The sequence below is a fragment of the Macaca mulatta genome, chromosome 11 (assembly GCF_049350105.2).
Source record: "Macaca mulatta isolate MMU2019108-1 chromosome 11, T2T-MMU8v2.0, whole genome shotgun sequence".
Lineage (NCBI taxonomy): Eukaryota > Metazoa > Chordata > Mammalia > Primates > Cercopithecidae > Macaca > Macaca mulatta.
Window position 1 is genome coordinate 107,859,271 of NC_133416.1, and position 27,175 is coordinate 107,886,445.

At 39.4% G+C, this 27,175-nt stretch overlaps 1 protein-coding gene across 9 annotated transcripts in view; it reads left to right on the forward strand.

The window, feature by feature from the left end:
* NR1H4 (nuclear receptor subfamily 1 group H member 4) overlaps nucleotides 1-27,175 on the forward strand; it is an 84,904-nt gene that overhangs the window by 26,939 nt on the left and 30,790 nt on the right. For 2 of the 9 annotated variants that reach the window (XM_015152559.3, XM_015152560.3), the window contains exons 1-3: nucleotides 4,563-4,710; nucleotides 10,815-10,865; nucleotides 11,976-12,341. In XM_015152559.3, coding sequence (XP_015008045.1) covers nucleotides 4,602-4,710; nucleotides 10,815-10,865; nucleotides 11,976-12,341 — 526 coding nt within the window. In that variant the 5' untranslated portion in view covers nucleotides 4,563-4,601. Of the gene's footprint in view, nucleotides 1-3,986; nucleotides 4,711-10,814; nucleotides 10,866-11,975; nucleotides 12,342-27,175 lie in introns of those variants that run through there. The other 7 variants (XM_015152561.3, XM_077954796.1, XM_001090297.5 and 4 more) reach the window with 5 other exon arrangements.

The window sequence follows — 27,175 nt, forward strand, 5'->3', positions numbered from 1 at the left end:
TAATGTGCTAAACATTCCATAATTAGTAAGTAGGCAACTGAAATATAATCAGGACAAGGAAACAAAATCAAATGTTTAGGTCTCCAGGCTTAGAGAATACTTCTATTCACCTTCTCAACTAGGAAGGTCTTTCAATAAGATTATCTTCCTTTAAAGTCTGCTGACCATGTCTGTTCTGAGGGATAGTTCTCAGAAAAAAAGCATTGCCAACATTTACTCTGGGACCTCCCTTTTTTCATGCCTTCATAACTGATGCCCCACTCAGCATGAGGGATACAACATTCACAGTGCTCCCAAATATTGTGCCAAACAGTGCCATCAGATAGAACTTTCTGTGATGAAGGAAATGTTCTAGATCTACTTCGTCCAATACGGTAGCCACTATTCACGTGTGGTTATTGAACATTTAAAATGTGACTGGTGTGACTGAGGAACTGACTCTAATTTAATTTAATTTGAATAGCCTGATATGGTTTGGCTCTGTGTCCCCACCCAAATCTCATCTCAAATTGTAATCCCCACATGTTGAGGGAGGGACCTGGTGGCAGGTGATTGGATCATGGGGGTGGTTTCCCCATGCTATTCTCACGATAGTGAGTGAATTCTCACGAGATCTGGTTGTTTTATAAGTGTGTGGTGCTTTTCCCTTCCTACTCTCTCTACTGCCGCCTTTTGAGGACATGTTTTGCTGCCCTTTCACCCCCTGCCATGATTGTAGGTTTCCTGAGGCCTCCCCAGCCATGTAGAACTGTGAGTCAATTAAACCTTTTTTCTTCATAAATTACCCAGTCTTGGATAGTTCTTTATAGCAGTGTGAAAAGAGACTAATAAATAGACATACATAGCTAGTGGTTACTGTTTCAGACAGCAGATATATTCAGGAAAAAACATCAATTTTTAGGGAAAAAATAATATGAGGCAATTGATCATCCCTAAGAGAAATGCAAAGGTACCCAATCTGTCTTGTTATGAGAACATTCTGTGTGAATTTCACTCAGCAACAAGGGTTTCCTGAGTCAACTAAATAATCCTGCTCATTTCTTATCTAGTATAGATGTTTCTGAGGGCAACCGACAGGTCCGTTTATTTTGGCCAGTGAAAAACTCAGTGGAGAATTCTTGAAATGGAAAATTCTGAATCATTCGTCTAGCTTCATATCCTTTGGGTAGCTCTTTCACCTATGATCCTCTCAGGGCAAGGATAGCTCTGGGATTGTGAGGAGGGGAGAATGAGGTCAGAAGTAAACTGAGAACTGAAAATGGTTTTGCAGATGGCGACCGTTGATCAAGCAATTCAAACTGAAATATACCTATAGACCACCACTCTTTTCCTCTTTCTTGGTAATTACAGCAAGTGTACCTTAGTTTTTCCACCACGGGATTTTGAGTCAGAAGACCTGGGTTAAAGTCCCAGCTTCATACCTTACTAATGGGATGACTATAGACAAATCATGACCCAGCCATCCCATTACTGGGTATATACCCAAAGGATTATAAATCATGCTGCTATAAAGACACATGCACACGTATGTTTATTGCAGCACTATTCACAATAGCAAAGACTTGGAATCAACCCAAATGTCCATCAGTGACAGACTGGATTAAGAAAATGTGGCACATATACACCATGGAATACTATACAGCCATAAAAAATGATGAGTTTGTGTCCTTTGTAGAGACATGGATGCAGCTGGAAACCATCATTCTCAGCAAACTATCGCCAAGAACAGAAAACCAAACACCGCATGTTCTCACTCATAGGTGGGAACTGAACAATGAGATCACTTGGACTTGGGAAGGGGTACATCACACACCGGGGCCTATCACGGGGAGCAGGGAGGGGGGAGGGATTGCATTGGGAGTTATACCTGATGTAAATGACGAGTTATACCTGATGTAAATGACGAGTTGATGGGTGCTGATGAGTTGATGGGTGCAGCACACCAACATGGCACGAGTATACATATGTAACAAACCTGCACATTATGCACATGTACCCTAGAACTTAAAGTATAGTAATAAAAAAATAAAAAATAAAAAATAAAATAAAATAAAAAAATATATATGTATTTCTAAATATCTATATTTATATATAGATATATTAGATATATATAGATATATTAGATAGATATATTAGATTTATATATATAGATATAATAGAGATATATATAAATATATATATATATTTAGAAATAGGTTTAAAGATAGTGGAAATTAGAAATAATACCTCCCTCAAAGGGTGCAAGTGAAGATCTGATGAGATAATGCATATAGAACCACTTTGGAAACTTGTGAAGGCTATAGAAATGTCTTAGCAATGATTATTCCACTTGTATAGCTCACCTTTGCCTTTTAAAACCGCTTTCATATTTACTATCTCATTTTATCTGCAGAACAGGCCTAAGTAGGGCGAGAATTATTATCTGTGTTTTACCATCTATTGATGTGGACAAATGGGGCCCACAGAAGCTGAGAGACTCACGTAAGGTTACACAGTGCATCTGGCTACATTATGCCTGGGCTCCACTCTGGATCAACTGAGTCCCCTTCTAAAGCCCTCATTTTTAAAAAACAACCAGTAGACTTAAGCTTGATGTCCAAAAGTTATGCTGCAGAGTAAAAAATAGAATTATTCCTGTTCAATAAGCAACCCAAGGTACAACATGAGTCCAAAGCTGAGCAATCATAACATCAACATAGTGATGACGGGTAGCCATCTGTTGTGCTAAGCATTTTATAAATACTATTTTAGTTAATAATCACATATAATTCTTTGAGGTTATATAGTTATCAACCTCGTTTTACAACCAAGGAAATCAAGGCAGAAAATGGTTCAGGAATTTGCCCATTGTCCACAGAGCCAATAAGTGCCAAGACAGCCTGGATGTATTAGTTTGCTGGGGTTGCTGTAACAAAGTAACATGCACTGGGTAGCTTAAACCACAGAAATTATCTCATAGTTCTGGATGCTGGAAGTCCAAAATCAAATTGTCAGCAGGGTTGACTCCTCCTGAAGGCTGTGGGTGGAGGATCTGCTCCAGGGCTCTCTCCTTGGCCCACAGATGGTCGTCTCCTCTCTATGTGTTCACATCAACTTCCCTTTCTGGGTTTCTGTCTCTGTAACCAAGTTTCCAATTTTTATAAGGATACAAGTCATATTGGATCTTAATTTTAATTTGATTTTCTCTGTAATGACCCTATCAACAAATAAGGTCGCATTCTGAGGTACTGGGGTTTAAGGCTTCAACATATATACATCCTCATCTTACAATGGTTCAACCTACTATTTTTAGACTTCACAATGGTGTGAAAGAGACACTTTCAGCATAGTTTTGCATACATTACATGAGATATCCAGTTCTTTATTATAAAGAGGCTTTGTGCTAGATAATTTTATCCAACTGTAGGCTAATGTAAGTGTTCTGAGCATATGTAAGGTAGGCTAGGCTAAGCTATGCTGTTTGGTAGGTTTGGTGCATTAAATGCATTTTACTTATGATATTTTCAACTTATAATGGGGTTACTGGGATGTAACCCCAGATCATGAGGTCAGCAGTTCCAGACCATCTCGGCCAACATAGTGACACCCCGTCTCTACGAGAAATGCAGAAAAAATTAGCCGGGCGTGGTGATGGGTGCCTGTAGTCCCAGCTACTCGGGAGGCTGAGGCAGGAGAAGGGCGTGAACCCAAGAGGCGGAGCTTGCAGTGAGCCGAGATCCCGCCACTGCACTCCAGCCCGGGGGACAGAGTGAGACTCCATCTTAAAAAAAGAAAACGTACCCGAGACTGGGTAATTTATAAAGAAAAAGGTTTAATGGATTCACAGTTCCACATGCCTTGGGAGACCTCACAATCATGGTGGAAGCTGAAAGGCATGTCTTTTTTTTTTTTTTTTTTTTTGAGACAGAGTCTCGTGCTGTCACCCAGGCTGGAGTGCAGTGGCCCAATCTCGGCTCACTGCAAGCTCCGCCTCCTGGGTTCACGCCATTCTCCTGCCTCAGCCTCCCTAGCAGCTGGGACTACAGATGGCATGTCTTACATGGTGGCAGGCAAGGGAGAATGAGAGCCAAGTGAAAGGGGAAACCCTTTATAAAACTATCAGCTCTTGTGAGACTTACAGCCTCGAGAACAGTGTCGGGGAAACCAACTCCATGATTTGATTATCTCCTACTGGATCCCTCCGACAACACATGAAAATTATGAAAGCTACAATTCAGATGAGATTTGGGTGGGGACGCAGCCAAATCACATCAAGCATTATGCTTTAAAATGCTTCCATTTTAAATCATACCATTCTGCCACCTTTTGATGGGAACAAATGTCAGGACCTGGAGCATGGCACTTGACCTCCAAATCCAGTTTTAGAGCCACTGAACAGAAACCTACCCTCTAAAAGTTCTTAAACTGGAAAAGTGCTCCCCCAAAATGTTTATCTAAGAGACTGGTTTCCAGCTTACTAGGCAATTTGGCATTGAGGACTTTTCTCATAAACATTTACAAATATTCTGCTCCGTAATGAAGTTAATCAGTAAACCACACAACCTCTGTCCTCTCTCACTCCTTACCTAGTCTCATTTTCAGTTGCTGTGAATAAGCTAAGAATGGTAATGCAGTTTCAGGAGTTAGAAAATCCAATTCAAATTAGTCCTCACTGCAGCTGTACACCGTCAGGATTTTTCACGGAAATGATGAGTATGAAGCCCGCAAAAGGTAGGACACCGTTCACAGGTGCTCTCAGGTCGTGCTCTTGCAACTGGACTGAGGAAATCTGGGGACTTTGGTTGGAGATGACAGTAACAGATGTCTGTCAAAGATGGTGGCTCAGTCAGACCCAGAAGACTGGGGTGGGAGTTTGGGTTGGAGTGATTTTTATTGGATTCTAAACAGACGAATATCTTATTGGGATGAAATCTAAGGATGCTTCCCTTAAAATTATTCATAGACTATTATGTCAAATTATCACTATTCTTCCAAACCAAACATTAGACAGTTCTAACATTGATATCAGTGGACACTTGAAAAAACATTTTAACGCACATTGTTTAATGCAGTGTTCCTAAAATGGCAAGTCTCAGTTCCCAGGGGATCACAAAATCTATTTAGTGTCTTCTGACCAGCATTAAAAACTGGATTAGAACATAATAGAATAGAAATACCAGAGTATCCCTCAAGGAGTAAAGACAAGTGGTATTTCATGAAATCTTGTTTCAGTTACATATGTATAAGTATGTACAGGGGATATGAGATAAAATGTATCTAAAACTGTAGGTTGTGGTAAAATAAATGAAGAGTTTGGGAAACACAAATTAATGAAGTAGTTTCACAACCGGTTTCTTCCAACAGTCCATAAAAAATCAGATAAGCACAGAGTTGAGCTTTAGGCCCAGGCTCTTGGTTTTCTCTGAATTAAAACATAGATTATAATTAAAACAGTATAATGTAAATCACATTTTAATAATTTTTAAAACAGAAATTCATCTTTTAAATTTCCAGCAAGAAAAAACTCGAATAATTTTTATAAAACTGATCATTGTGAACATGATTTTGCTCATAGACTTGGTAGCATACCATGTTGTTTAAATGTGATGTTTAAAAGTGATCGACACCGTATTTAGAAATGGAAATGAGTTGGAAGGCCAGGGAAGCAAATTTCCCATTTACTTCAATTTAACCAACATTTGATAAACATTTACTATGTGTCAGGCATTGAGTTAGATGCCAGGAATATAAAGAAGAGAATATAATCTAATATTTTCCATCAAAGAGTTCACAGACGAATCACAACAATCACAAAAGTATGCATGTTTATGTGGTGTCAGGCACTATGCAGTTTATATTCTTTGTCTTAGTTCATCTTTATTATAGCCTCTCATGCAGGCACTACATTATTTCAGCTTTGTAAAGGAAGCAACAGAAGCTTAAAGAAGTTCCATGTCTTTCCCAGGTTCATATCCCGAACAAGTTGTGGGTGAATTGAATCCAGATTTGTCTGCTCAGAGGGCACTCTTAGGCAGTATCTCCTACCATCTCAAGTTCAGCGTGGAAGATAAGCCTGTAAACAAAAGAAATGATTGTATATACTTCCAATACGTGCCATAATAGAAGTGTGTACAGAGGTAGGAGAGGTGAATTCCACCTGGGGGAACTGGGGCAGGCCTCCTGCTGTAGGTGACCAGAAGTAGGTGATCAGCTGACAAGGCAGGGAGAGGCACTAACATCACAAAGGCCCAATGCCAGGAATAGCGAACAACTTTGCGGTAAAGCCTTGCCGTTTAGTGAAGAAACCATGGATTAAGAAATAAAGTAAGGCAGAAAAAGCAACTTTTCTAGGCACTGCAATTCAACAGAGACATTCATTAAACATTTACTGTGGTCAGCATTCTGCCAGGGATGAAAAGCTGGATATAACCTGGACCCTTTCTTAGGAGCATCAGAAACTCACTGTGAGATTATGGGAGAGTGCCATTGTTTTTATGCAAACCTGATTTCCCATTTGGGGGTACAGTGGTTCTGGTCCCAGACTCCTTAGAGCTGCACTGGCTAATATGCCACATGTGGCTATTCAACTTTAAATTTTAACTTAGAATTAAATAAAATTTAACTTTCAGACTCTAAGTATCACTTGCCACATTCCAAGGGTTCAATATCCCTATGTGGTTTAGTGGCTACCGTATTGGTAGGCATAGAACCCTTCTATCACCTCAGAAAGTTCCCTCAGATGACACTCCTTTAGAGAAGGTGTTGAAACCTGGAGACTGTCTATCTAGAAAAATTTTACTTTATTTTCAGGGCTTCTCAGACTCCCCTGGAGTCCATCCATGTGTTCTCATTTAAGAACTCTTTCCTAAACTTTCATGGAGAACCATCACAAAGGAATCCTAATTCTCATACTCTTTGATAGACTAATTCCAAAATAAAAATTCCTAAATGTAAATTTTAATATGTATTTTCCCTTTTAAATTGTATCAAAACAGAAATAAATTTACCTTTTCAGAAAACATACTCTAAAGTCAAACACCTCTATTCCCTCCACATCTTATTTTCTGCCAGACAATGTTGTATTTGTTTACTTGTTTACTTATTTTTGTCCCAACCATTGACATCCCCACTTCCCAAAACACACAAACAAGAGAAAGGCTGGGCCTTCATATGTGTCTTTTCACTTTCATATCCTCAGACCCTAACACAGTGACTGCTAAATAGCAAGTGTTTATCACACACACATACACACACACTCACACACACACAGAGAGCATGAGCATATGTTTATAAATATATATTTGTAATGAAAGAACTATCCTAATACTTATATCATCAAGACAGACTATGTGTTAATAATTACTTATTAACTATCAATTAACTATCACTAAAATCAGGATTTTGCTAGATTCTTTAGGAAACATCTCTTTTAATGACACTCGACTTACCAAAACTGCTTCTCAACAACCGTATTTTACACTCAGAACTATCTTCTGAGATAGCAACAGTCCCATTTTTACAGAAGAGATTGAAATAGGAAAAGCTTAGCCAGTTAAGATCTCACGGTCAGTTAATGGTGGAAGTTGTCCTAGTCCAACCATTTTGGAATATGTTGGCCATGCTGGTTCTTTGGTTGTAAGGTTCCTGCGTAATTACTTCTCTATTTGTGGAGATTTAGGGGACACACTATGAAATGCTAGAAGTGAATGGGCTTTGAGTATAGAAGGTTTTTTGTTGTTGTTGTTTTGTTTTGTTTTGTTTTGTTTTTTTGAGATGGAGACTCACTCTGTCACCCAGGCTGGAGTGCAATGACGCGATATTGGCTCACTGTACCCTCTGCCTCCCAGGTTCAAGTGATTCTCCTGCCTCAGCCTCCCAAGTGGCCGGGTTACACACGCCTACCACCATGTCTAGCTAATTTTTGTTTCTTTAGTAGAGACGGGGTTTCACCATGTTGGACAGGCTGGTCTTGAACTCCTAACCTCAGGTGATCCACTCACCTTGGCCTCCCAAAATGTTGGGATTACAGGCATGAGCCAATGCATCTGGCCAAGAATAGAAGTATTATTTAATATTATTGTGTACTTTTCTCATATTTTTACTGATGTCCTACTCTTTTAGCATGATATTATCTATATCTTTGTGAAAACTTTCCATTCTGATCTAGATTATTCCAGAGAGTGATATGACAGTGATATCATTATCTGACTTGACTTGGGACTCCTTTGTGTTTCTTGATTATGAAAATAATTGTTTTATTGAAATAATGCTTAAAGATTTTAGAATTGTCATATGAGGAGAAAAAAAACTGTACACATTTCCTTGGATGCTACAGAATCCAGATTCTATCGGTTTTTGATCTTGGGCAAATTACTTATCCTTACTAGAGCTGTGGCAGAGAGAAATTGGGCTGAGGGAGGAAGGGGAGTTAAGGGAATAAGATAGGTTAGAGGATAAAATCTAAGTGTAAGTGAAACTAAATGCTTTTAATACTTTTTAGTTTTTTTCAATTCCGTTCACTCCAGAAATTTTCATCGTATTTGGTGATGAAATAGATCAGGATTTTGCTTATTTTTATCTTTTCTTTTTGTGTAATAGTTCCATATTTTTCCCCTTCCATTTTGTGGTGGTAAGACAAGGCACCATTTCTAAAATATTTTGTCCGTTAGACATACTCTTTTTTGTTGTTGTTGTTTATTTTGTTTTGTTATTGTTTTTGAGACTGAGTCTTGCTCTGTTGCCAGGCTGGAGTGCAGTGTCGTGATCTTGGTTCACTGCAACCTCCACATCCCAGGTTCAAGTGATTCTCCTGCCTCAGCCTCCCAAGTAGCTGGGACTACAGGTACGCACCACCAAGCCCAGCTAATTTTTTTGTATTTTTAGTAGAGATGGGGTTTCACCATGTTGGCCAGGATGGTATCAGTCTCTTGACCTCGTGATCCACCCACCTCGGCCTCCCAAAGTGCTGGGATTACAGGCATGAGCCACTGTACCTGGCCTATGCTATTTTTATATGGATAAGTCAGACAGAAGGAAAGGAAATTGATTTTTGTACAGATACTGTATACCATGTGCTCTGTCAATCATTTCCTGGGTTAAAGAAGAAAGCATTATTTTCAACATGTAATATGTATATTCTGAACTTTGCCAGTGTAAAAAGCCCTGAATTCTAATGTTCATAAACTATTAGTCATATACTTATGGAGACTTTTAGATATAAAGAAGATTTAGAAGATCATCTAGGGTGGAGTCTTTTCTTTACAGATAAACAGAGGGAGCCCAGGTAGGGTAAGTAACGGTTTTTAAATGCCATGTAAGTAGATTCAGGAACATGACTCCCAGGGACCTGGAAACCTCTTCTGTTGGGAAAACTTCCCAAGAGAAGCAATACCTACAGGGAATGTACAGATAAGTGGACATTAATGAGATGAAGCCCTGGGAGGGGTTGGCTGTGTTGAGAACCATTCCAGGCTCAGGAAGCAGCAGGTGGGAGAAATCCTGAGTCTGGAAGCAGCAAGGCACATTCAAGAAACAGAGGCATCCAAACATGCAAAATGGCTGGAAAAGAAAGCAAGGGTAGGGTCATGCAGAAACCTGCAGGCCCGTTATATGCAAGCGGAGGCCGAGAAGGGGGTAACAAACGCAAGTAGGAGGTGCAGAGAGGGGCTTTGAATATCATGTTTTTAAGCATCACACACCTGAAATCACCCCCAGAGAGCAGCAATTCAGTGCATGGACTTTGAGATTAGACTCCTAGAGCTCAAATCGCATCTACTTAGGTAGGTAGGAGTAAAGTTGCTTGACTTCTACGTGTCTCATGGTACTCATTTGTAAGTGGGGGATAATAATGTTACCTAACTCATAGCGTTTTGTGAGAAATAAATGAGAACATACAAGTGCCTGCCGCTACAAAGAACTCTATAAAAGTTTTCTGCAAAATATAGTGATAGTAATCATAATAATTATAGTAATCGTTTCAACTATCTTTTGAGCACAGCAAAGAGCATTGCCAATTCGAAATCCCCAAAGCCCCAAAAAAATACGTTTTTCTAAAAGTTTGGCACACACTTTTTTGGTGACAGAACCTGACCTGAATGAATGTGAAACTATTTATAGTCTTTACTTACTGCACTGACTGTGAATATTCATATATTTCACTGTGGAAAATATTGCTGTATTTGACTCTGGGTTCTGTTCCAGACTGTGCTGGGAGGGATATATAAATAGCACAGTATTCTGTTCTAAAATCCTGAAAATTCTGACTTCTAAAACACATATGACTGCAAGGGTTTCAGATAAGGAACTGTGAATCTGTATCATCTCATTCATTCCTCAGCCTAACCCTTGATATCGATGTTATCATCCCAAACTTGCTGCCATGAAAACCGATGTTTATCAATAGTTTGAATAATTTGCTCAAAGTCCCACTGTTCGTAAGAGATGGAACTGGAATTTTGGTCTAAAATTGTCTGACAACATTTGGAAGAGTCAGACACATTTGTAAACTTTCCTATCTCTTATTTATGTCTATTTTTTCAGCATTTGCATAATTTAAATATTTTTATTTTCTAAAGAGCCATAGTTGATGTTTCCAGGAAATAGAAGCATTTTCATAACCTGATGGTTTTCTATTACCTAGAGGTTTTCTAAATAAGGGGCTCCTTTAATAATGATGGTAGTAAGAATAATAATTATTTTTCCTATTTTAAGTCAGCTATAATTTATCGAGCACTTCCTGTGTGCCAAACATTTAGCAAAGCACTTGGCACACATTATCTCATATAATCTTTATATCAACCCAGTGAGGTAGGTATTATTATTCTCTGTTTTCTTAGGAGAAGACTGCAACTTAAAGACATTAAGGAATTGCCAGCTGCACACAGATTGTAAGTAACAGAGCAGGAATTTGAATACAGTAGAAAGATTGCAGGCACTGTATTCTTTTTTTAAAGCTCCTCCTTTGTTTTATAATGATTAAAATAACGCATACATATACACATGGCAAAAACTACAAACAGTAAAAAAATTATGCAATCTTCTCTCCCAGAATATAATGTAAAAATATCACTTCTCACAGTCACCACCACCTACTTTCTTCTGTATCATGCAGAAATTTGCCTTTGCGCACACACACCTGCACACATACACACACACACACACACACACACACACACACCCCATTAGTGTTTAATACCCATGTGAATATACACATTGGTCTATAGCTTGCCTTTTTCATATAGCACCTTATTGTAGAAATTTTCCATGACAGCACATAGAAATCTAAATAATTGTTTTACATCTACTTAATATTTCAGTGTATGGATATAACAAATTTATTTGACCAGACTCATATGGATGAATATTTAGATTGTTTTCCAATTTATGGCTCTGCAAATTTGCTGCAAGTGAATATTTTTACAAAACACTTTTTCATAGAGGTTCAAGGATATTTCTAAAATAAATTTTCAAGCAGTGGAAGATTTATGCTGGGTTAAAAGGACATTGAAGTTTAAAAAACTGGAAAATATTCACAAATTTCCACCAAAAAGTATTTGTTTCCCCAACAGTGTGTATAATCAAACTTTTTAAACTCTCACACATTTGAAGATGAAAATGGTAATGTTTTAGTTTCAATTTAAATTTAATTATTGGCAAAGGTGAGCACATTTTTTCGTTTACAAAACACTTACGTTTATATTTCTAAAACTATTCCTTTCCTTTATCCCTTTTTCCATAGCTTCTCAAATGTTTTCTTATTGGTTTTCAAGAGCTGTTTATACATTAGTGAGATGACTCTGTCCTCTATGTTGCAGAACATTTTCAATTTGTCATTTAATTATATTATGTATATATACTCTTAAAAAGTTGTAAACTTTTATGTAGTTAAATGTTTCAATCTTTTCTTAGAGCCCACACTCCTAACCATTACGCCAAACTGCCTCTCTAATTTCCAGAATGATGACATTCATTCCAGTTTTGTTGTCACTTTTGTTCAGGTGTTTTGACAGAACAAGTGGCAGGTCCTCTGGGACAGAACCTGGAAGTGGAACCATACTCTCAATACAGCAATGTTCAGTTTCCCCAAGTTCAACCACAGATTTCCTCATCATCCTATTATTCCAACCTGGGTTTCTACCCCCAGCAGCCTGAAGAGTGGTACTCTCCTGGAATATATGAACTCAGGCGAATGCCAGCTGAGTCTCTCTACCAGGGAGAGACTGAGGTAGCAGAGATGCCTGTAACAAAGAAGCCCCGCATGGGCGCGTCAGCAGGGAGGATCAAAGGGGATGAGCTGTGTGTTGTTTGTGGAGACAGAGCGTCTGGATACCACTATAATGCACTGACCTGTGAGGGGTGCAAAGGTAAGCATCTTTGATTGGCAGTTTTCTCTTTCAGATTTTACTGTATTGGTTGTTGAAATCCCTGAACTAGTTGCTTCCCTTTTCCCAGGCAACTTCCCATTTTCTCCTTCTCTGCTCCTACCTCCTCACCTTTGTTGTGCAGTCACAGATCTGTAGGAAAAGACTATTAGAGTTTTTAGCTTAATGTTTAAGACTGTGAGAGTATCTAGCTTAGTTGGAGTATTTAGCTTTTTTCCTTTTCACAACCTCACACATAGCTAAAGGGAGCTTATGATTAAATTGAATTTGTTGTAGGTTTTGTTTGTTTTTGTTGTTTTATGGTATTTGTCTTTCTGTGCTTGGCTTATTTCACTTAATGTAATATCCTCCAGGCTCATCCATGTTATCACAAATGGCAGGATTTCATTCTTTTTTATGGCTGAATAGTATTCCGTTATGTATACATACCACATTTTCTTGATCCAGTCATCCATTGATGAACACTTAGGTTGATCCCCTGTCTTGGCTATTGTGAATAATGCTGCAATAAACATAGGAGTGCAGATATCTCTTTGACTTACTGATTTCATTTCCTTTGGAGATATACCCTGTGGTGGGATTCCTGGATCACATGGTAGTTACAGTTTTAATTTTGTGAGGAAACATACTGTTTTCCATTATGACTACACAGATTTACACTCCTACCAGCAGTAAGGGTTGACTTTTCTCTACATCCTTGCCAAAACTTATCTTTTGATTTCTTGATAGTGATTCTAAATGGAGTGAGGTGCTACTTATTGTAGTTTTGGTTTACATTTTCCTGATGATTAGTGGTGTTGAGTGCCTTATGCCCATTTTATGGAAGTGGAAGCTGAAGCATAGACGTTAATCTACTTACCCAAGTTTTCATAGCTAATAAGAGCTTCAAAATTGTAGCTTATAATCTAACTCCAGAGCCTGTATGATTGACCACCAGGCTATGATGCCTTTTATTGGTTGTCTACTGAGTGATCATTCTGCTCTTCAGTTGTCTGCTCAAGGGTAATATTGACTAACTCAGTGGCGAGAGGAAGAAAACCAAACAGTCCGTTTAGGTGTTAAGGTATCAGTGTTATCTAAGCCAAGGGAATGAACCCCTGAAATCACTAACCTTGGATGGCTTATCTCCTTAGGAGTGAATTTGTCTTTCTCTCTTGTGAACTGGGCTTATGACCAAGTGAAACTTGATCCACCTGCAAAGAGTTCTGGGGCATGGCAGGGTAAATGGAGTGAGACCAGTGGGCCAAGGACAACCCTAGAAAACACTTACCTTAAAGGTGGTCAGGGGAAGAGAAACCCACAAAGGATATAGAATAGAAGTAATCAAGATAGACGTCTACAAGGAAGTGCAGGATCACAGAAGAAAAGGAGACGAAGAAAGTAGTCAGAAGAGAGCCAACCTTTGGGGAGGTTTAGGAAGGAGAAGCTGGATTTGGAAATAAGTATATTTTTAACAGCAGAGAAAGACAAAATTTTGCCATTGATTTTGATTTGAGACTTTGCCCCCATGGTGTCAGGAAAAGGACAAGCATGTAAGGGAGAGGATGGGTTGGAGCCAGGCAGGGCCCATGTTCTATACCAGGGATTGGCACATTTTTTTCTGTAAACATCCAGACAGTAACAAGTTCAGGCTTCACACCACGGCAGCCTCTGTTGCAACTAATCAACTCTGCTACCGGAGTGCAAAGGCAGCCACATAGAAAATTAGCATAGCTATGTTTCAGTAAGCTTTACTTACAAAAATAGGCAGGAAAATTAAAAACAAAAAACAAAAAACAAAAACGGCTGGCTGCAGTTTGCTGAACACTGTTCTTGACCAATGACTCTTTTTTTTCTTTTGAGATGGACTCTTACTCTATCACCCAGGCTGGAACGCAGTGGCAATCTCGGCCCACAGCGACCTCCACCCCCTGGGTTCAAGTGATTCTCCTGCCTCAGCCTCCCAAGCAGCTGGAATTACAGGCACCAGCCACCACGCCCAGCTAATTTTTGTATTTTTAGTACAGATAGGGTTTCACCATGTTGGTCAGGGTGGTCTCAAACTCCTGACCTCAAGTGATCCACCTCTCTTGGCCTTCCAAAGTGCTGCGATTGCAGGCATGAGCCACCACGCCTGGCCTTGACCCATGACTCTTAAGGGTTGGAGTACAAATTAACTGGAAACTGTGTAGTGAGTGAGCACAAGACTCAACTCACAGCCCATATGTGAGAGAAATGTAACTTTATTTTTTTTAATTGGATTTAATTCAGTCTCAAGCTCTGGTGGAAACTTTATTTCATTTTATTCAGGATCATTCCTTTCACCCCAGCCAAAATTCTTCTGGGGGTTTATCTAAGTACCAGGATTAAGGTAGGGTTGTGGAGGGATTGGGCAATGGGGAGTGGGGCTCTGGTCTCACAGCTGTGGGACTGGGTGGGGCTTGGTGCCACAGCTGTTGACACAGTCCGAGATCTGTTAGAGTGCTGTTCTATTTGGTCTTCAGACCCCAGTGGAAAAGGTCTCTGTGGCATCATCCTGGGGTCCTGAGCACACTCCTCCATCACATCTGGCCCTGTCTGTCTCCTTCATTCAGCTCAGGTGGGTGGGTTCTGATGTTGCCTCAGTGCTGTGTTGGGATGCCTGGCTGCCCAGAGAAACCATGCCGCCATTTCATCTGCTCTATGCCATGCTGGGTGCAGAGAACCCTAGGGTTTTTTCCAGTTCTACCCAGGAAAGGGTACAAGAATCCTCGTCTTCTAGGATCCCAAATGACATAGAGTTTCTATCATCTCTCAATCCACCTATCCTAGAATTCTGTCTGGGGATAGGGAGTTGGGAGGGACAGAGCTCAGGACCTTCTCAGGTACCTAACATGTCTTAGCTCTTTGACTTCCTCTTTAGTTTTCTGCTTCCTCCCAACTTGAATAAGTTTTATCTGGTCTTTAGGATTTGGGGGCTTAAGCTCTGGTGACTGAAAAGCCAAAAACAGGCTCCTTTGTCTTCCTTACGTGTTCTCCTGTGAAAACAAATGAAAATTATCCTAGCTTAGTGAATAGACGAATGAGGAAGGGCTGTGAGGAAAACCAGAGGAGAAGGACAGAATAGGGTGGAGTGCACATCAGAGGACCAATGCCTCATGCCTGCAGGTCTTGTGGGAGCTGCTCAGTCAACCTGGTTTCCCCACTGACCCCGCCGCCCACTTCCCCCATGCACATCTCTTAGACATCTGCACTCAGCAGATGCAAAGCGAATTTTACTCTGTAGCTTTCCATCAAAGGGAGCATGGGCTTTGGGGGCTGGCAAGCTCACATTGAATCTAGGCTCTGCACTTCTTGGCTGAATAAACAAGTTACTTAATATTTACTGGTTAGAGTTCAGCGAAGTAAAACAGAAACCAACAATTCAGGCAGAAAGGAATTAATACAGAAGTTGGAAGAGTCAGAGTAACAGGATCTATGCTGAGTTTCCAGGAGACGCTCAGAGCCGCACTGCAGAACTGGCCTGCCGGTTGCTCTTCTACCAAAAGCAAGAAGATGGGGACTCAGGAAGCCACCTCAGGACTGTTGGCTCCAGGAAGACACTGCTTCAGCTGCCATCTAGGGATCAGGAAGTTGCCTTCACTGGCAATCACTAGCTCCAGAGCCGGGGCTTGCCTGCCAAATGTGCAGCTATAAACGATGAATACCCTGCCCCCTGCCTTTCAATACCCTCAAAGCTAGCGACTAGAAGCCAGGATGCTGCCACAGCAAAACTCCACCATCCCGCTTACCAGTAGAAACAACAGAACAGCTTGTTTCTACTTTCTAAATGTCTTACAAGAGCTTAAATCATATCCACCATGTTAGCTGCAAAGGGAGTCCGGGCAAGTTCCTGCCTCTGGTAATAGGATGTGAACTAGACTAGATGGGAGGTGCAGTAGATATAGAGCTAGCTAATCCTTAAAGACTATACAACACTTACTTTCTCTGAGCCTCAGATCTGCAAAATGGGGATATTATGTATTTTGCAGGCCATTTTTGTGGATTGTACAAAATTTATATTATATTATATATTAGATTTTACCAGCTCTCTTGCTTTAGGATTTCACTGGAGATTTGTCAGACCTGTGATACTTAAAACAAAGAAAACACAAGAGAATTTTTTAAAAAAAGAAACCTTAGAAACAAAACAAAGATCAGGGTTAAATTTCCTCGTTACATTGGTCTCTTTATCTGGTTCTACTAAAATATTTTAATTTGCTTTGGTGTTTTTATTTGTCATAAGTATTTATGGCATCAATGAGAGAAATGATGGTTTTCAATTTTTTTAAGTAATAACTTTGGAACACAAGCATCGTGCACAGTGACAATGACTGCCACTTTCCCAGCACTAGATTAAATCAAGAGCTTTCTTTTGCCCTCAGTTATCAGTGAGGCATATGGAAATGTGCTAATATCTGAATGAGTTTTGATTCAAACCTCAAACCTCAACCAACAAAACCGATCAGCATCTGACTGAAAATTTCAAATGGCTGCATTTCCAAATAGGTGTCTGTCACATTCGTTTCAATGCCAAGAGAGTCTACACACATCAGAAAATGGTAGAATTCCTAAAAGATACTGTCTGAGTAAATGAGTGACCCTACTGCCTTTCTGAATATATTTTTGTATAAGATCGTGAACCAGCATTAGACTTAGCTTTGAAGTTTTAAAAAAGCTTCCAAAATTATTGAAACTATTCCAGTATAGAATAGATGTAGTGTTTCCAAAGGATCTTTTGTTTACGGACATTTGTGAAAGCTGAGGAGTGCTGACCTATATATAAACTTATTGACATTCTATTTAAGATCAAGTGAGGTCTGATTTTAAACAATTTAATAATGATCCTAATGAATTCTAGAGGTCAAATTATCTTGGAGTATGGTGCAAGATGGGGTTCCAAACTATTTCACTGCATTGGAAGCCTTTTGTAGTAAGTGTCATGAAAATCATGGGAAGAGTAGGACCCTGAGGGCAAGCAACATGGTTCCCTATCCCAGCTGATTGTCTTCCCAGGTGTCCTAAATTACTTAACCTTTCCGAGCTTTAGACTCCTTACCTGTAAGATAAGGACAACAATGAAGATGATGATAAGGATGAGGAGATGATGATGATGATGATGATGATGGTGATGATAATGGTGATGATGGTGGTGATGGTGATGATGATGGTGATGATGGTAATGTTGGTGATGTGGTGATGATGATGATAGTAATAATCATGTTGATAGATAACCTATATCAAGTGATTACTGTGTGCAGGAACTGTTCTGGGGGGCTTTATATGTACTAGTTCATTTAATCTTCAGGACAGTCTTTTGTAGCAGGTATCTATAGATTGTCATGAGGATTAAATAAATTGATGTGTGTAAAGTACTTAACACAGTTCTTCCCAATGGAAAATCCTAAATCATTGCCTGCTATTATTACTATTATCAGTGAGTTGTTGTGAATTAAAAAAAATGGATATTGTTTTTAAAATATCTTGCTCAGTACCTGGCACTCTTTTTAAAAAGTATTTTTTTAAAAAAATTTCAATAGCTTTTGGGGGCACAGTTGTACAAGTGGTGTTTTGTTACATGAATGAATTGCATAGTGATGAATTCTGCGATTTCGGTGTATGTGTCACCAGAGTAGTATACATTTTACCCAATATGTATTTTTTTATCCCACACTTCTCTCCCCTCCTCCCTTCTGAGTCTCTGAAGTCTATTATACAGTCTGTATACCTTTGCGTACTCATAGCTTATATGGCGTTTGGTTTTCCATTCCTGAGTTACTTCACTTAGAATAATGGCCTTCTGTTCCACCCAAGTTGCTGCAAAAGACATTATTTTATTCCTTTTTATGACTGAATAGTATTCCATGGTGTATATATACCACAGTTTCTTTATCCACTCATTGCTCGATGGACACTTAGGTTGCTTCCATATCTTTGCAATTGTGAGTTAGGTTGCAATAAACATTTATATGCATGTGTCTTTTTATCTAACTACTTTTTTTCTTTTGGGTACTCACTAATGGGATTGCTGGATCAAATGGTAGGTCTACTTTTAGTTCTTTAAGAAATCTCCATATCGTTTTCCATAGAGGTTGTACTAATTTACATTCCCACCAACAGTGAAAAGCATTCCCCTTTCACTACATCCACACCAACATCTATTATTTTTTGACTTTTTAAAAATGGACATTCTTGCAGAAGTAAGGTAGTATCTCCTTGTCATTTTAATTTGCATTTCCCTGATGATTAGTGATACTGAGTATGTTTTCATGTGTTTTTTGGCCATTTGTATGTCTTCTTTTGAGAAATGTCTATTCATGTCATTTGTCCCCTTTTAGATGAGATTACTTGTTTTTTCCTTTGCTGATTTGTTTGAGTTTCTTATAGATTCTGGATACTAGTACTTTGTCAGATGCATAGTTTGTAAATATTTTCTTCCATTCTCTGGGTTGTCTGTTCACTCTGATAATTATTTCTTTTGCTGTGTAGAATCTTTTTAGTTTAATCAGGTCCCATTTATTTATTTGTTTGTTTTTTGTTGCATTTGTTTTTGGGGTTTTAGTCATGATGTACCTGGCACTCTTACCGTGCTCAATAATCATTAGATGCTATTTTGTTGATGAATTCTTATTTGGTATTCCTCTGTTCATCCAGCCTCCCCAGTTGGGGTCATACACTGTTTTCAAAACTCTCCCTATTCCTATTAATTAACCCAATTCTTTATTCAGCAAGTATTATTAAGTACCAATTTGTATGCCAGGCTGTATTCTAAGCATAGGAGATGCCTTGGTGAGCAAACCAGACCAAATTGTTGCCTTCATAGTCACCATTCTAAAGCAAAAGCAGAAAAACAGTCTACATAACTGAGCTAAAGTAGACAAAAAGAGAAAACAGTCAAGCAAACAAAAAGATTAAGAAATATAAAATCAGTAAAAGAGTATCGAAAAGAAGATAGAGAAAAATGCAATGGTAACAAGATAATTTCCAGGGGACATGAACTGATATTCCATATAAACACATAGGTGATGAGGCAAGACAAACTAAGATGATAAAAACTAAATTTAAAAAAGAGAACATGTTTAAAGCAAACATATAAACAATATGTATGAGTAGTGATTAAAAGAAATGTCCTAAAGCATAAATTACTAAATGAGAAAAGTTACAAATCTACGCCCAAGAAAAAGTGGAAATAGGCATTTAAGCAGGAGTTTGGAGGTGAAAGGTTTAACCCCACAGAACAAACGAATTCACTTGGGCTCAGGCAGCTACAAGCAGCATCAGGCACCTCCCAGTGCTGGAATTCACCTATTAGGAACCCAGACCACCCCTAGGAACCCCAGGGAAGATGCTGGGAGCAGGTACTGGTCACTGTGGGCCACCAGCTTCTGGGAGTTTGCCTACCTGGCACTTTAAATAGTTGTTGAAGATATCCAAAACCAAGTGCCAGCAGAGCATCATAACCTCTGTCCTCATCCTCTCAGTAGACATCCAGTAGGTCTGACAGTGTCAGTGGGCTTTTGCTTTCTACTCCTTTAGACTCCTTCATCACTTAATAAGCATTTTGTGAAAGCAATGAGTGCACGTGATTCCAAAGTCAAATGGTAAGAAAGGCATATCATTAGGAAAAAGCCCCAGCCCTACCCTCTTCACCTGCTCCTACAGGCAACCCCTAAGAACCACTTCAGTTTTCTTTGCTTTTTGTATTGTTCTTTCTTTCTTTCCTCTTTCTCTTTTCCTTCCTTCCTTCCTTCTTTCCTTTCCTTCCTTCCTTTCTTTCTTTCTTCTTTCTTTCTTTCTCTTTCCCTCCTTCCCTCCTTTCCTTCCTTCCTTCCTCTTCTTTCTTTCTTTCTTTTCTTTCTTTCTTTCTTTCTTTCTTTCTTTCTTTCTTTCTTTCTTTCTTTCTTTCTTTCTTTCTTTCTTTCTTTCTTTTTCTTTCTTTCTTTCTCTCTCTCTCTTTCTTTCCTTCCTTCTTTCCTTCTTTTTCCTGCCTTCCTGCCTTCTTGCCTTCTTGCTTTCTTGCTTTCTTTTTTGACAGAATCTCGCTCTGTCGCCCAGGTTGGAGTGCAATGGCGCGATCTCAGCTCACTGCAAGCTCCGCCTCCCAGGTTCATGCCATTCTCCTGCCTCAGCCTCCTGAGTAGCTGGGGCCACAGGTACCTGCCACCAAGCCCGGCTAATTTTTTGTACTTTTAGTAGAGACGGGGTTTCACGGTGTTAGCCAGGATGGTCTCGATCTCCTGACCTCGTGATACACCGGCCTCTGCCTCCCAAAGTGCTGGGATTACAGGCGTGAGCCACTGCACCCAGCCGTTGTGTGGATGGTCTTTATTTATTTCTGTAATACCATTTTCCCTCCCAACAAACATGGAAGAAAAAAAGAAGGGACTGGTGGGAAGAAATGCCCTGGAGGACACACCTCTCCAATCTTTGCAGTTTTGAAGAGGGAGTGTTGAGGTGGAAGGCTTGGGGATATGGGGAGGATGGCCAGCCCCTCCTCTTGTCTCCCAGGTGGCTCTTGGCAGCCTTATAAAGCTTAAACTCATCAGTTATTTTGGAGACAATGCTTTTAAAAGAGTTGGAAGTCTGGGATATATGCTTAAATGGAAACTGGTTGAGATATCTCCAAAGCAATTTGCACACCTCCATCTTCCACTGCACTGAGTTCTCTTGGTCCCACTGGGGCTGCATGCACAGCAGCATGCAGTTCTTGTACAGTCTCTGGAGTCTGAAGGAGTTCCATTTGATTTTATCAATGATCTGCACAACTACCTCTTTCCTAGTTAGGGTGTGTCAGGCCAACTTCATGGTTGCCAAGTTACCCTGGTCGATGGTCTTGATGAGCCAGTAGTTTCCAGGAGGGGTATCCTCAGCAGAGATGCCTGAGAGGTCCTGCAGTATGTTGAATGATAGGGCTTGGAGTCAGGGTGTCCCAAGGTAGGCTCAAATTTGGGAAACGCTGATTAAAAGCTTGGTCCAGATCATCTCAAAAGAATAAAACTTCCAAAGCCCACCTGATGACCTAATCTTTATAATAGAGTCAAAACACAATGCCAGAGAAAAATAAAAATAAACAAAAACAAATGCTAACACACTAAATTTAAAAAGCAAAATAAGAAAAAGAGATACGAATTTGTAGCTTTCCTTTCTTATAATGTCTTTGTATAGTTTTGGTATTAGGGTAATGCTGGCCTCATAAAATAAGTTAGAAAGTGTTCCCTCTGCTTGTGTTTTCTGGAAGAGATTGTACAGAATGGTATCATTTCTTCTTTAAATTCTTGACATTTAAATGCTTGACAGAATAAACCAGTGAAACCATCTGGGCCTGTTGCTTTCTGTTTTAGGTTATTAATTATTGATTCAATTTCTTTAATAGTATAGGCCTATTTTGATGACCAATTTCTCCTTGTTGAGTTTCGGTAGGGTATATGTTTCCAGGAATTTCATCTAAGTTATCAAATTTGCAGGCTTAGAGTTATTCGTATTTCTTTATTTTCCTTTTAATGTCCATGGGATTAGTAATGATGGGCCTCTCCTTCATTTCTGATATTGGTAATTTGTGTCTTCTCTCTCTCTCTTTTCTTGGTTAGCCTTGCTGAGCTTGGTTAGCCTAGCCTTATTAATTTTATAGATCTATTTTAGTGAATCTATTAATTTTTATTGATCTATTTAAAGAACCAGCTTTTGGTTTCAGTGATTTTTCTCTATCATTTTCTTACTTTCAATTTCATTGATCTCTGCTCTAAAGTTTACTTTTTTTTTTTTTTTGCTTATTTTGGATTTAATTTGTTCTTTTCTAGCTTCCTAAAGTGAAAGCTTAGATTATTGATTTTAGATCTTAATCAATATATGCATTTTAGTGCTATAAATTTCTCGTAAACACTGCTTTTGCCACATCCCATACATTTTGATCAATTGCGTTTTCATATCCATTTAGTTCATTTTCACTTAGTTCTTTAAGTAGTCACCTCTATGTCTTCTATATGCATTATGTGTAACCTTTTAGAAATGCTTTGTGATGTAAGATGTGTTATATTCCTATATTTCTCTAAATCAAATTTAATCTCTTCTAAGTTCATAACTCTCCCGGCTGATGTGAAGTTCATTTGGTCTGTGTTTGAGAATACTCCTTCCTCCAGGATCGTGCGCAAACCTCAGGATCATGTTCAAATTTTAATTGGTCCCTTGAATATGAACAACTCAGCCACAGTCCAGCATGGACATCTTACCCCAGGGTTTTCAAGGCCATGGTTCTTAGTATCTTCCTGTCCTCATCTCAGAACTACATCATTGGAGATCTGTCACTCCTCTAGAAGCTCTTTATTAGTGCTGGTTCAATACTCACAGAACCTCCCAGACTCATCCCATTCCCAATTTACAAGCATTGACCTCCACCTTCAACATCTTTGAGATGATCCAATATAACCGTTTCAATGAGAGGTTGAAAACAAAAATCGTACGTGAGAGTTATCTTTATTTAGAGACAGAAACATTGCAGCTTTTGTGCCAGCAAGTGAAGAAGAGTTTCTGCCCTCTTGGGATGGAAAAGAAAATGAAAAAGCAATAGAAGCAAGAACAAAGCACACATAAATACCTTGATCAGTTATCCGTTCATCTTAATGTTCCTACAATTATTGCAAAACAATCATTTATGAACTCAAATTGGGGAAGGTAACAAGTTTGTTATGGGCTGGCACTTGCCATGCTGTGTAAAACTTGGGTAGATTCATGTCTCAAGATAATTTTTAAAAATGTAAACTTCCTACTAAAAGGACAGCATAAGGCAGTGGTTAAGAGCACAGAGTCAGCTGGGCACAGTGGCTCATGCCTGTAATCCCAACAGTTTGGGAGGTTGAGGCAGGAGGATTGCTTGAGTCCAGGAGTTTGAGACCAGCCTAGAAAACATAGCTAGACTCAGTCTCTACACAAAATTTAAAAATTATTAATAGCTGGGCATAGTGGGGTGCACCTGTAGTCCCAGCTACTCAGGAGGCTGAGGTGAGAGGATCGCTCGAGCCCAGGAGTTTGAGACGTCAGTGAGCTATGATTGCACTGTGTGCTCCACCCTGGGCGACAGAGCAAGACCTTGTCTAAAAAAATAAAAAATAAAAAGAGTGCAGAGGGTGAGCTTATCAAGGTTCACATCTGAACTCTATCATTTGTTCTCTGCAGGACCTTGAACAAATTAACCTCTTTGTAACTCAGTCTCCTCTTTGGTAAGAAAGCGATAATAATAGTATCTGCCTCATTGGATTGTTATGAATAGGAAATGAATTGCCATTTACCATTTTAGAACAGTGCCTGGCACAAAATAAGTGCTGTATATGTGGAGACAGATCTAGAAGCTGTCTCCATTTAGGTCATCTTGAATGGAAAGATATCTAATTACTCACCTCTGTGTGTTTGCTGCTATTTTAAAAGCTTGTAGACCCTTAAAGTTTTACAACATCAACCAAAATTTTATTGATTGCAAAGTAGTGGGTGGCCTACTACCAGTGGCTACCAGTATCAGTCACTGGAGTCTGGTACGTGCATGTGTATGTACACATATGTGTGTATGACTTGAGAATAGGGTGTGGTATGTGGCTTCCACCAGTATAAAGAAGCACGAGAATTGCTTAAACCCGGGAAGCAGAGGTTGCAGTGAGCTGAGATCATGCCACTGCACTTCAGCCTGGGCCACAGAGCAAGGCTCCATCTCGGAAAAGAAAAAAAAAAATAGAGGTAGAAAAGCAGTGTGCAATATTCTGCAGAATCGAGGAATCCATATAAAAGTACCGTCCTCTAGCTGTTTGCTTGCTACCCCAGGGATCCCACTGGTGCTACACATTCCCCAGATGGCAATGCCAACTCTGTCTACTCATCCTGTATTACTAGCAAGGCTCTGTTCCTCAGTGAATTTCCTTTCCATTCATTTTCAAATGACTTTTCTAATATGAGCATTGTTGAATATGCACAAGAAAGAGCAAGACAGAGGCAGAGTTATGTGTATGGATAGATTTGCATAAGTATAAATACAGTATATGTACCCATATTTAAATGATATAATGATAATATTGTGTTGCTATCTCAGAGTGAAAGCTAATTAATTCAACTATTGAGATGATAATGATTTCTTTTTCAGTTAATACCAGAGTCAAAAAACCCTGCAGAATGATTCCACGCACTGTTCCTTTGACTCATCTTGGAAGAAAGAGTTTTATTCTGTTAACTATTAAGCTGTCTATCAGTATCTATGACAGTTTTAAAGGAAATCATTCCTGGGAGGGGCAGAAGATTATTAGTAGGAAGGCTGACTCATGTAGGCTCAAGAGGACATTGAGGTCATGATTTGGTACCAGGAAAGAAAAAGTCCTCTTTTTGCTTTTAGTCTCTTAAAATGCATGCTTTGGTATTTGCACTCTCAATATCAACACTGATCTGCAGCACAAAGTCTTTTTTTAGACTTTATTTGGTTGGATTTGACATTTAGGAAAATGTTAAGATCTCTCCTACTGAAATTTACACCATCTGAAAAATTCACAAGCAAGTCCGTGACTTTCTTAACCTTGACATCTCTAACTTTTCCTTCAGCCTCTGTTTTCATATTTCACGAGTTACCAGAGCCTGATATTCTCTCTGTTTCCTCTTTTCTATTCTGTCCCACTTTAGTTCAGACATTGGTACCCTCTCAGTTGTATTATGGCAATAGTCTCCTGTCTCTAGTCTCCAATACCCATTTCACCTTTCTTTACCTTGCTCTAAGGAGCTTCCCAACATACAGGTTAGGTCATACTTTCCCCTGTCAAAGCCTTTAATGGCTTTCCTCTTTCAACATGGTAAAGACTCAACTCCTTTGCTTGGTATTCAAGGACACGTCATCAGATTCTGTTCCTACTACAAGTGCTTACCCGTCTCCCACTAATTCTCTCCATACTCTACCCTACTGCCACCAAGACGGAGTATCCACCCTTTCTTGGAATTTTCATAACACCCTGTTTGTTCATTTTTCTGAATGTCTTTCCTCCCTCATGGTCCATGTTTCTAAAACCTTACTTATTCTTCAAGGCCCAAATCAAATTCTATTTCCTTCATGGACCTCTCCCTGATTCTGGCTACTCTTAATTAATCAGGATCACTCCCAGTCTATACAATGCCTTTTCTTCGAGGCACTTGACTTCTAGCAGTTAGGAAATCGTCATATTATACTTACCTTGTTAGAACAATTTTTAAGTGCCTTCTGCTGGAAAATTGTCATAAGAAATATGCAGCTCTACATGGGTGCAATGTAATTGCTGCCTCTCCTCCTTAAATGTGGCACAATCTTTACACGCATATGGTGTGGACCTGCTTCTACATTTCAATAATTTATTCCTTGTTTAGCTATCTTATTACTCATATTTTGTATTATGCTGTAAATTTACTTCTGTTTATTCCAACTAAGTATGCAATTCTGAAGACAAGGAATGTCTTATTCATCTTGGTATTTCCCAGGTCAGAGAATGCAGCTTTCAGATAGTTTTTACTTAACAGTAAATTATTTTACTCTCTTATGACCCAAGGGTGGTAATTGCAAGACAGTGGTTAAGAGTACAGGCTTTAGTGCATGACTGCCTGGGTTTGAACCTTCCTAGCCAACTACTAACCATGATCATGGCCAAGGTACTTAAACTCTCTGTACCTTTTTTCTTCATCTATGATATGGGGACAAATAATACTATCTTCATCATAAAATTGATATGACAATTAAATCAGTAAATGGAGGTAAAGTTGTTCAAACAATAGCTACTAAGTGCTTAATAAATGTTAGATATTATTCCAACAGTCTGTTAAAATAAGAAGGACTCCTCTCAGTTTTGATAGAGACATGAAGACACTAGATGCTACATTCCAAGGTGAGCCCATCTGGCAGAAATTTCACAGTGGATATTCAAGTACTAGTTAAACATGTCACTTATTTTGAGAGAATGAAGAGATCAGGAGTTGGAAATTACAGAGAGGTCTTGTAAAGATTTTGGAGCATGTGATTAGTGTGATGTGTGAATCTTACATCCCTACTACAAAGGAGAATGTTGGAAGTGGGAGTGTCTGTCCCTCGGGCCACCACTGGAACGTGTAGTAACTTTTTGAGGATTGGAAAATGGTGTCCCCTTGTGTCCCCAAAATGTATACTGAAGAGGTCCTATTGCTCCAAGCCCAATGAAAGAGTCTTCAAGATGATTACTTGAGTAGGTTGACATGTATCCCCTGAAGCTGATAGACATGGGGACTTTGTGTCTCACTTTCACCTGAGAAGTTGAAAGGCAGGAAGCCGGGTGGCTGACTGCTCCTGGATAAGTGGGAGAGATTTCTCTGATCCACAGAGATTGCTAGATCAGAGAAAGCCATTATGGGGTTATCTTAGGTCCATGTCAAGAGAACCACAAGGAGTGACCTCAGTGTAAAAATCGTGGAGTGAATCGCCAAATTCCTAGATGTTGAAGGAGACACATACCATGGGCTAGAATAGAGATGTATTTGCCCTCATCAAAAAAGTTCAGATGAGGCTGGGTGTGGTGGCTCATGCCTGTAATCCCAGCACTTTGGGAGGCTGAGGCGGGCAGATCATTTGAGGTCAGGAGTTTGAGACCAGCCTGGCAAACATGGTGAAACCCCATCTCTACTAAAAATACAAAAATTAGTCGGGCATGGTGAGTGGCACTTTTCATCCCAGCTGCTCCAGAGGGTGAGACAGGAGAATCGCTTGAACCCGGAAGGCAGAGGCTGCATGAGCCGAGATTGTGCCACTGCACTCTAGCCTGGGTGACAGAGTGAGACACTGTCTCAAAAAAACAAAAAACAAA